Raw genomic sequence first — 11,198 nt, forward strand, 5'->3', positions numbered from 1 at the left:
AATTCATGCATTTAAGATATATTTCCAGCTTATAATAAAAACAAATTTTATAAACACCCTAATATAATAGAACTTCCTCCTTCTTAGATTGTTAATGATAATTTTAGTTATAAGTTTCTACATATGTGAATATATATTTTATTAACATAGTAGTTGTATCATACGTATCCAGACCTCCAGAATATTTCAAGAGAATTCATATTTACGCCAAAAAACACAAAAGCACTTCAACCCCGAAACCGCTTGATACCGTGTCGCCGACACGGTATCAAGCGGTTGGAAATCTTTACATCAAAATAACTCAATCAAATGATGTATTATATGTGATTAATCAAGATAATTACATAGCAATATAATAACAGAACCTGAAACACATCTGAAAATAATCATCCACCACCTCCCTCGGACACACCAACCCACGAAGTGACCACCGCTAGGAAAGCTACTCAGTATTTACGTAGGACCCCCTCCACTACTCCCCGGATGGAATTCCATGATGGCCGCCGTTTCCAACCAATCACAGCCCAGCATATCACCTTGACTCCCTTATCAAAAACTGATAACAGATTCAGATGTGATTAATTGTGATATCATCAGACTGGATTTACGGGAAAAGGATGCAAGATATAACTACGAAATAAATACCAACCTCAAGAAATGATTATATACTAATACAATAACATGAATAATTATACCTAACTATATTTGTTACTCTTTGGGAAATGTTCAAACCAAAGATATTTATCTTCAAACCCAATATGAAAATTTGTATAATTATTTATAAAATAAATAAACGGGACTGCGGGAGATGGTTTTGGTAGACTGAACTGACTTGGTGGAAGGTATCATATTAAAATATAACTTTCCTCTCAACAAGATAATTGCAGAGAGGAAAAATACCTAACCACTTTACTCCTCACGAAAGAGGATAGAACGCCTCCGAGAGGGTTCGATTTGAAAACGTTCTATAAATAGAGAACCAAATTCCATACAAAGTCAGTTCAACAACTACCTCTGAAAGAGAATCCTCTCTCCTGAAGAAACCATCTCCAAGTCTCCAAAAGTCCCAAGAAATATTTTCAAGTGTTTTATTCAGTAGTAAATTCAGTTTTTGCCAGTATTAAATTCCTTTCGTCAGTTCAGATCTGGAATAAATTCCTCTCTGATCGTGGCATTAAACTCCACCACAAAGGCTCTACAACATCTACCAAGACTGAAAACGCCTAAAAAGTGTACCCAGCTACCTCCGTATCTACAGTAATTTTACGGACAGTATATTGTTTCGTACATTTGGTCCTTCGAGCCGGATCTACACACGTCTTCAGTCTCATCCAAAGTAGAGATGCCGTCACTCCGCAGCGGCCGCAAAGCCTCAACATCATCTGAGACCAGCCGAAACCGAAACCAGCCTATCAACACTGGTCAAGAAGAACCTGCTACTGAGAACCCCCAAGAGCCCGATACACCTTCTGAATCAACTGAAGACTCCCTCCAAATGCTACGCCGAGAAATGCGCATTCGGGAGGAAGAACATTCTAAACAAATCGCCGAACTACAATCAGCCCTGAACGCAGCAACACGTCAAACTACTACCCAACCGATGCACAACTTAACCGCACCTGAAGCAACTTCAAATGTACCCCCGAGCCCTGCAGCTAACATCACCATATCAGGACAAGGATACCCAACTCACCACACAATGGAGTATCAGCCACAGCCATTCCTGACGAACCTGGACTCTCCGCTCTTCCCACCACCTCCTACAAATGATGAGAGAGCACGACATACTCAAGAATGGTTACGACAAGGCGCCGACCCACTGACTCAAATAGCGTCGATAATGGCAGACGCCATCCGCTCCACCAGATCCCAGGACACCCCTCGAACACTGGAAGATGACTCAAGGATGGCAGCACTCATCGCCAGACAGTCTTCGGCAAAGGATTTGCCCATATTTTCCGGGGACCCGCTCGAGTGGCCTACCTGGAAGGCGCAATATATGCAGTCTACTACCACCTGCCAAATGACCGCCAGCGAGAACCTCATCCGACTGCAACGCGCCCTCAAAGGCAAGGCTCGAGAGACCGTATCGCCCCTGCTGATGGATCCCTTTCAACTACCCGAAATCCTCTGCGTACTTGAGCAACGGTACGGCAATTCTGGAGCAATAGCCAAATTTATGCTCGAAAAAGTGAAAAAGCTGCCCTACCTTACACCTGACGTATCTCTGGAAGACCTGGCTGACTTCTCCGGGACCGTACAAAATTTGGTGGCCTCCCTCCGGATCCTGAAGAACGAGGGTTACCTCACCAACCCAACATTGCTGAGCGACATTACCGACAAGCTGCCAAACACTCTGCGTCTAGCCTGGCTGATGGAAGTTCGCGGACAGCGCACCCCTGCAACCATCACCCAACTCGCTGCCTTTATGAAGGAAATAACCAACGCAATACCAAATAGCGGGATGGTAGACCGTCCGAGGCCTCGCCCACGCCGAGACCAAGTCCATGCAGGATACCAAGGGCAAAACAACAACGCAGGAAAGACGCCATACACCCTCAAACGTAAGGCGATCACACCACCCAGCTATCCCGGGATGAACCAGAAACACCAAGTAACCACGAGCAGTTGTGTCCAGTGCAGCGGTGACCACCACATCAGAGAGTGCCGAGAGTTTGCAGCCAAAACCGTTCCCCTACGGTGGGAGACAGTTCGTGCAGCCAACTTGTGCAGGAAATGTTTGGAAAAACATCATTCTCGATTCTGCGAGGAAACAAAAGGGTGCGGCATAGAGGGTTGCTATTACCCACATCACACCTTGTTACACGGAGGCCCACAATCACCTCAAAATACCGTGAACCTGTGACGCCAGAACACAAACCAGACCGTCCTTCTGAAGATCATACCAGTCATACTCAGTGCACCAAGTCAAGACACATGTTCAACATTTGCGCTTCTCGACGAAGGATCGACCGTGACACTAGTCGACACCGATACAGCAGCACAAATCAGAGCACACGGCCCAGTTCACGGTCTACGAATCCACGGTGCTAAAGGGATGTGCACCTCTGACAAGCTATCCCAACGAGTGCGACTGACGATAAGAGGGGCTGGCCAAGGCGACACATATCAAATCACCGCCAACACGATAAGCAACCTCAACCTCCCTCAACAACAAATCAACGGAAGGCCCGTCATCCCGAAGATATTAATAGGACAAGATAACGCCCACCTGATTGTGTCACGAGAAGTGCAAGAAGACAATGATTCTACACGAATAATATCACGTACCGCACTAGGATGGATCGCCCATGGTGGCTCAAACCCAGGATACGAGCACCCAGCCACCACATTGGCACTTCAACGTGAGACGGCCTCAGACATACGATTGGAAGAACTGCTGAAAACAAATTTTACCGTCGACTCACTTGGCGTAACCGCAGCAACCCGAGTCAACACAAACATACAACGAGCAATGGCGCTCATGACTGCGACAACACGACCCCTGCCTACTGGAAGATGGGAAACTGGTTTAATATGGTGCAACCTAGAAGCCACCTTACCTGACAACCGACAGTGCGCGCTGAGACGACTAAATTCCCTGGAGAAGAAATTATCCAGAGATGAAACCCTGAAAACAGCCTACACCGACAAGATTGATCAGCTGATATCCAAAGGCTATGCAAAAAAACTGTCAGATAGAGAAGCATCCACGCGTACACCCCAACAATGGTATCTGCCACACTTTGCAGTGACCAACCCCAATAAACCAGGGAAAATCAGAGTGGTGTTCGACGCAGCCAGCCGATGCCGCGGGACTTCACTCAATGACCAGTTGCTCACAGGACCCGACCTGCTGTCATCTCTCCTGGGAAACATCATGCGCTTCCGGGAAGGAAACGTCGCCATTGCTGCTGACATCAGAGAGATGTTTCTACAAATAAAAATAAAACCAGAAGACCAACAGTCACAGCGATTCTTGTGGCGAACATCAACCAAGGACGAACCCGAAACTTATCAAATGACTTCAATGATGTTTGGCGCCACCTGTTCCCCAAGCAGCGCCCAGTTTGTCTTGAACAAGGTCGCTGAAAGATACCAGCACGAATACCCATCCGCCGCAGCAGCTGTTCGCACCAAGTTCTACATGGACGACTACTTGGATGCAGTAGACACTCACCAGGAAGCTGCCCAACTCACCCAAGATGTGAGTGCCCTCCTCGCGAAAGGAGGGTTCCATTTGACCAACTGGGCATCCAACAAACCAGCAGCTATTGCCAACTTTCCTGACGAAGATCGCACCAATACCACCATAGCCATCAGCAACGGGAGTCCAGAAACAGAACGAGTACTCGGACTAATCTGGGACCAATCCACGGATCACTTCCTATACTCATTTCACGAGATGACTCCATCCGAAGCTACTACATTACCAACAAAACGACAATTGCTGTCAACAGTTATGAAGATTTTCGACCCCGTGGGCTTCATCGGCTGCCTGACCATCAGAACAAAAGTACTTTTGCAAGAAGTATGGCGATCAAACGTCGGCTGGGACGAGTCTATCACACCCGAACACGCGCAGAAATGGACAAGCTGGTTGAACTTACTGCACACAAACAGCATATCAATCCCGAGACGTTGCCTCTTGTGATGTTTTGGACATCCACAAAAATAAACGATAAATAATAAAATAACGTGCTCTAAAAAATTTTTTTGTTTAAACAACGACGGAAGATTTATTGACAGACAGGCCTTGAGTAAACAGATTCCCACGGGAAAGGAGAGACCGGAGGACAGTCGGGTTTGGAACTTGAGTGCGTTGACAGCTCCATGAAATCTATACAAATGAGAAGTGTTGTGTGAAATTGCAGTGAATTAGTGGATTCAGATGGTGTTAATAGTATTGTGGAATTTTGAACTAAAGTGAAATATTATTGAACCGGTTTTGTGCGAAGTGAAAGTGGTTGGACTCAGTGAGAAAACAATTAATAATAATGACAATAATAATAATTGGATAATTTGTAGAGCGCCGTTTTGTAAAAACCCACCTCAGGGGCGCCAGGTGTTGTGCAATCGCGATTGTGTTATAAAGTTGTGTTGATTTAAACGTGATTTCGTATACAGTTCGAACTAGATTGCTTGTCTTAAAAACATGAAAATAATAAAAACATTGATTGCGTTTTAAAATAGAGTGAATGTACTTAAAGGCAGGAAGTGTTTAATCGGGCTAAGTTATTGATTTGGCGAGATGGCATTCTATCCACGGAGACCGAAAACCAGAGAATCAAATAGATTATTAACTGTGGGTTCGAATCCTAACAGATTAGGGAGGTACAATTTTATTTACAGGAATATTTAATTACCCTTTTATAAGCGTAGGGAGGAGGTCGAAAATTAAAGTGATTTAGCTATATAGTGTAACCAGGTAAGTTTCACACGAGGATTTGGAGGTGACTAACAGGGTGAGTTTTTTTATATTATTTATTAAATTTCAGAGGACCCTTTTAATAATAATAGGATACAACCGAGGTACAGGAACCGAGTTTGCAACGCCTGCAACCCAAATAATCTTCCCATAAGTAGGGATACGCTAGACGCATTGTCAATCAGCTGTGAGCGAGAGACGAGTCAACGACCTTTTCATATATAGGCCGAGAGGCGCGGAGTACAGTCAGTCAAAGGGGAAGTTTTGCTAGCGTATGCCGTCCCAAATTGAAAGCGTTCGGATGCAACCAGACGGAACAAAATGAAAACTTTTCTTCTGTTATTTGACTTTTCTAATTTAATACTTTTCATCTATTGTTTGACTTTCTAAGTTACGAATTGGGATGCACGAAAACAAATCTAAAGACGAAAGAGGGAGATGGTAATCTCCGAAATAAAATTACCAACCGAACAACTTTTCTCAACAGGTATCTTTCGAGAGGTAGGCAGCCTCTTTAAATTAAATGCAAAACATCAAACCAATTATCCGTTTATACCTTACCTGAGAGGATAGGTATTCAGTAGAAGTTACCCATACCTAATACACGAGGATGCTAGTAACCTCATAAAATAAATACTGGAACCAAATATTAAAATACAGACAGTCCTCATCCTAAATTTGGCATTTCGAGTAGACCTTACATATATCTCACATGATAATTGGCTGAATGGGTAGGCACACAACCTATCGTTAATAAGCAGGCAAAATGTCGACAAGATCGTCGTGTGTTACCTATGTATTGACCTAGAAAGGGATGTAAATCCCCGACGGCGTGGGAGTTACAACGTTTTCTGGAGGTGGCACGTAACTTAGGACCTTGCGTGTCACATTTTCGCGACTAGATTCGTGATAAAGGGATGTTATGGTTTTCCCCTTCTACACTCAGTAAATTAGTTTATCCTGGAGGTGTTTGAGATTGGGGCAATTCTGAAATTGGTGAAGAGACCTGGTTTTCTTTATTCTGGCGTGAAGGTTGCCGATTTGGAACAAGGGGAGACCCGGCCGGTTGTGATATCCAGACACCAGATATCGATTGCCTTGTTCGAATTATCATCCATCAGTTTTGTTTGGTAAGCGGAGGAGCCAGTCTTAACTTGAAAAAATTCATTTCTTTTCCTCTCCTTCCCCTCACAAAATATATACATGGATGGCGCCGACAACTAACACCATGAATTTATCGTATGTATATCACATATATAAAATCTAACACTTTATTATATTCACATTACCCTACGATAGGTAGAATCGAGTAGCTAGGGGGGGGTGAGCAGGCGACTTAGAAGATAAGGTTTATAAAATGGTTTTGAAAAACAGCGGTAATGGATTCAACTCACTCTATCTCAAAAGAACCAAGGGATACCACACAAAACATAAATAACTAGGTTTCTAAACCGAGAAACAAAAACCCAACACAACGTTCGGTGAAGCCTTTTTATACTGAACCGTCACGTGAAATGAGTACGTTCAAGGTCGTACGTCACGTAGACAAACTAGGATGTACACACTTGAAGGGGTGTGTAATAAAGAAAAGACGGCAGGGAGGACCTTCCTACCCCGGATATATATATAACCAAAGCCTTATGGAAAAGTTACCTACGGGACTTAAGGAAAATGTATCGTAGAAAGAAGAGAAGGAAAAGTTTGAAGTAGAAAGGGCAGATCATTACACTCTACAACAAACAAAGCAACGTAACCCTACATCTCTTCTGTGACGCATCAGAACAAGCCTGCTGCGCCGTAGCCTACTTCACCGAAGACATAGAAGGGAAGATACAGACGACATTCCTTGCAAGTAAATGCAAAGTCGCACCACTGAAACCTCTCTCCATTCCCCGCCTCGAATTGCAAGCTGGCCTCATTGCAGCAAGACTCGCCCAAACCATCCAGAAAGAGAGCAGAGCCAATATCCGCCGCACATGTTTTTGGACAGACTCCACAACAGTACTATGCTGGTTACGCACTGACCCACGAGCCTACTCAACATTTGTGGCCAACCGACTAGGAGAGATTGACGAGCTGACCAGAATACCCGACTGGAGATGGGTACCTACGAAGCTCAATCCCGCTGACATCGGCACACGGGACCTCGAAGTACCCGACCTGACACCAGAAGGAAGATGGTTCACCGGTCCAACCTTCCTCACCCACTCAGAAGACAAATGGCCCAAAGAACGCGCACCCGCTCATAAACCTGATGACCTAACTCTGGAAGTCAAACCTGTCTACGTCGGACTTATCACCGAACGAGGCGAAGCTCTACCAGCAGTTGAACGGTTCTCATCGTGGCACCGACTGATCCGCTCGACTGCCTGGGTTCTCCGTTTTATCAGACGATGCCGGATGGGCCCCAACAGAACCCCGGAGGGACCACTAATAGCTGAGGAAATAAAAGCAGCAGAACACAGATGGATCAGGAGGTCACAAGAAGACACGTTCAGTTCGGACCTACACACCATTCAAGAAAAGAAAGAGTTACCCGCCAGCAGCCGCCTCAACGCCCTGAACCCTTTCTTCGGACCTGACGGTATCCTCCGAATGGGCACACGTCTGCAGACCTTAGAGAAGGCTAAGAGAGTAGCCCGGACTCCTATCATCCTGGATGGCGACAACGCATACACCCGTCTCCTGATCAATCACTACCATAAGAAGGCAGAACACCCCAGCACGGAAAAAACAGTAGCAGAAATACGCAGCCATTTTTTTGTGCTCAGACTACGTACGACAAACCGAAAGATTGCGCACGCCTGCCCCATGTGTTACATACGACGCAGTAAACCCAAACCACCCCAGATGGGCGTACTACCACCACCACGTCTGATACATCACATCCGCCCATTCACACATTGCGGGCTGGATTATTTCGGTCCTATGACCATAACAGTCGGCAGACACAGAGAAAAACGTTACGGAGCCATCTTCACCTGCCTCTCAACGCGCGCCATCCACCTGGAATTAACCACTTCACTGTCAGCTGACTCCGCAATCATGGCCCTGCAAAGAATGACCGCACGGAGAGGACAACCAACTGCCATATACTCTGACAACGGCACAAACTTTCATGGAGCCGACGCTGAAATGAGAGACGCCCTGATGTCACTGAGCCAGGATACCAAGATGATCGACGCAGTAGCCACCCAAGGCATAGAGTGGCACTTCATACCACCAATGAGTCCCCACATGGGGGGAGCGTGGGAGAGATTAGTGAGGTCAGTTAAAAAGGCCTTAAACGCCACGCTTAAGGAAAGGACGCCTAAAGAAGAAACTCTACACACAGCCCTTGCGGAGGCCGAATTCATTGTGAACAACCGCCCACTAACCCATATATCGGTCGACCCACGAGACGAAGAACCCCTGACCCCCAACCACTTCTTACTGGGGTCAGCCGGGAAACGCCCTCAATTATCTTTCTACAAAAAAACAGAAGAAGAAGTATGCCTCCGCCGTCAGTGGCGTATTGGACAACAACTCGCAGACGCCTTTTGGAGAAGATGGCTGCGCGAGTACCTTCCCACTATGGCTGCCCGTCAAAAATGGCACCATCCGACTACACCAATTAGAAAAGACGACCTAGTAATCATCATGGATCCAGCACTACCCCGGAACAGCTGGCCACGAGGCCGTGTCATCGAAGCAATACCTGCAACCGATGGTCAAGTCCGAACTGTTCGGATCCAAACAAGCACTGGAGTCTACATAAGATCGGCAGTAAAAGTTGCCGTCATCCTCCCTGCTCCCACAACACCGGACATTCCCTGCAATACCAACAAGTAGGAATCTACACAAGTGGCAGAACTCGTCTACATCAACATTCCAACTTCCTCCTCCTGCAGGGGGCGTCAGACAACAACGCCGGCACTGAGCGAACCCTCACTGACACGGCAGTCTGGCCCGCACCCCCACGATGGCGCTGGCGCTGAGCTGGCAAAATCGACTCCAACTTCCTACTCCCGCAGGGGGCGTCAGACAACAACGCCGGCACTGAGCGAACCCCCACTGACACGGCAGTCTGGCCCGCACCCCCACGATGGCGCTGGCGCTGAGCTGGCAAAATCGACTCCAACTTCCTACTCCTGCAGGGGGCGTCAGACAACAACGCCGGCACTGAGCGAACCCTCACTGACACGGCAGTCTGGCCCGCACCCCCACGATGGTGCTGGCGCTGAGCTGGCAAAATCGACTCCAACTTCCTACTCCTGCAGGGGGCGTCAGACAACAACGCCGGCACTGAGCGAACCCTCACTGACACGGCAGTCTGGCCCGCACCCCCATGATGGCGCTGGCGCTGAGCTGGCAAAATCGACTCCAACTTCCTACTCCTGCAGGGGGCGTCAGACAACAACGCCGGCACTGAGCGAACCCTCACTGACACGGCAGTCTGGCCCGCACCCCCACGATGGCGCTGGCGCTGAGCTGGCAAAATCAACTCCAACTTCCTACTCCTGCAGGGGGCGCCAGACAACGCCTGCTCTGAGCGAACCCTCACTGACACGGCAGTCTGGACAGCACCCCCTCGATGGCGCCGGCACTGAGCGGTTATCCCTCACTGGCATGGCAAAATCGAATCCCACTCCCGCTGGAGGACTCCTGACGACACCGGCACTGAGCGGCTATCCCTCACTGACATGGCGAAGTCAGGACAACACCCCCTCCTGCTGACCCCGGATGGCGCTGACATGACTCCACACTGGCAAAATCTGGACAGCACCCCTTCCTTCATCCCTCGACCTCCAACCTGAAAAAACATCAAAAGAAGATACGTCTGATCAAATAGCTGAGTACAGGCGAGACTGTACGGGGGGAGTGTATCATACGTATCCAGACCTCCAGAATATTTCAAGAGAATTCATATTTACGCCAAAAAACACAAAAGCACTTCAACCCCGAAACCGCTTGATACCGTGTTGCCGACACATTTGGAAATCTTTACATCAAAATAACTCAATCAAATGATGTATTATATGTGATTAATCAAGATAATTACATAGCAATATAATAACAGAACCTGAAACACATCTGAAAATAATCATCCACCACCTCCCTCGGACACACCAACCCACGAAGTAACCACCGCTAGGAAAGCTACTCAGTATTTACGTAGGACCCCCTCCACTACTCCCCGGATGGAATTCCATGATGGCCGCCGTTTCCAACCAATCACAGCCCAGCATATCACCTTGACTCCCTTATCAAAAACTGATAACAGATTCAGATGTGATTAATTGTGATATCATCAGACTGGATTTACGGGAAAAGGATGCAAGATATAACTACGAAATAAATACCAACCTCAAGAAATGATTATATACTAATACAATAACATGAATAATTATACCTAACTATATTTGTTACTCTTTGGGAAATGTTCAAACCAAAGATATTTATCTTCAAACCCAATATGAAAATTTGTATAATTATTTATAAAATAAATAAACGGGACTGCGGGAGATGGTTTTGGTAGACTGAACTGACTTGGTGGAAGGTATCATATTAAAATATAACTTTCCTCTCAACAAGATAATTGCAGAGAGGAAAAATACCTAACCACTTTACTCCTCACGAAAGAGGATAGAACGCCTCCGAGAGGGTTCGATTTGAAAACGTTCTATAAATAGAGAACCGAATTCCATACAAAGTCAGTTCAACAACTACCTCTGAAAGAGAATCCTCTCTCCTGAAGAAACCATCTCCAAGTCTCCAAATGTCCCAAGAA

The 11,198-nt window shown here is 46.5% G+C and overlaps 1 protein-coding gene across 1 annotated transcript; it reads left to right on the top strand.

The window, feature by feature from the left end:
• The first annotated feature begins 1,342 nt into the window (after positions 1 to 1,342).
• LOC149425807 (uncharacterized) lies at positions 1,343 to 10,144 on the top strand. Its single transcript, XM_089643576.1, has 4 exons — positions 1,343 to 2,710; positions 2,873 to 4,595; positions 7,209 to 9,255; positions 9,319 to 10,144. The coding sequence occupies exons 1-4, from the start codon at positions 1,343 to 1,345 to the stop codon at positions 10,142 to 10,144; spliced, it is 5,964 nt and encodes a 1,987-aa protein (XP_089499702.1).
• The last annotated feature ends 1,054 nt before the right edge of the window (positions 10,145 to 11,198 follow it).

This window comes from Hesperophylax consimilis, chromosome 2 (genome assembly GCF_061612785.1).
Source record: "Hesperophylax consimilis isolate HC1 chromosome 2, BYU_Hcon_1.0, whole genome shotgun sequence".
Classification (NCBI taxonomy): Eukaryota; Metazoa; Arthropoda; class Insecta; order Trichoptera; family Limnephilidae; genus Hesperophylax; species Hesperophylax consimilis.

Excerpts from the sequence above, each read along its gene's own strand:
- LOC149425807 (XM_089643576.1), top strand. The coding sequence starts at position 1,343 with ATGCCGTCACTCCGCAGCGGCCGCAAAGCCTCAACATCATCTGAGACC. Across the intron at positions 4,596-7,208 it reads ACACGCGCAGAAATGGACAA|AACAAGCCTGCTGCGCCGTA; the intron begins GCTGGTTGAACT and ends GTGACGCATCAG. Across the intron at positions 9,256-9,318 it reads ATTCCCTGCAATACCAACAA|GGGGCGTCAGACAACAACGC; the intron begins GTAGGAATCTAC and ends CTCCTCCTGCAG.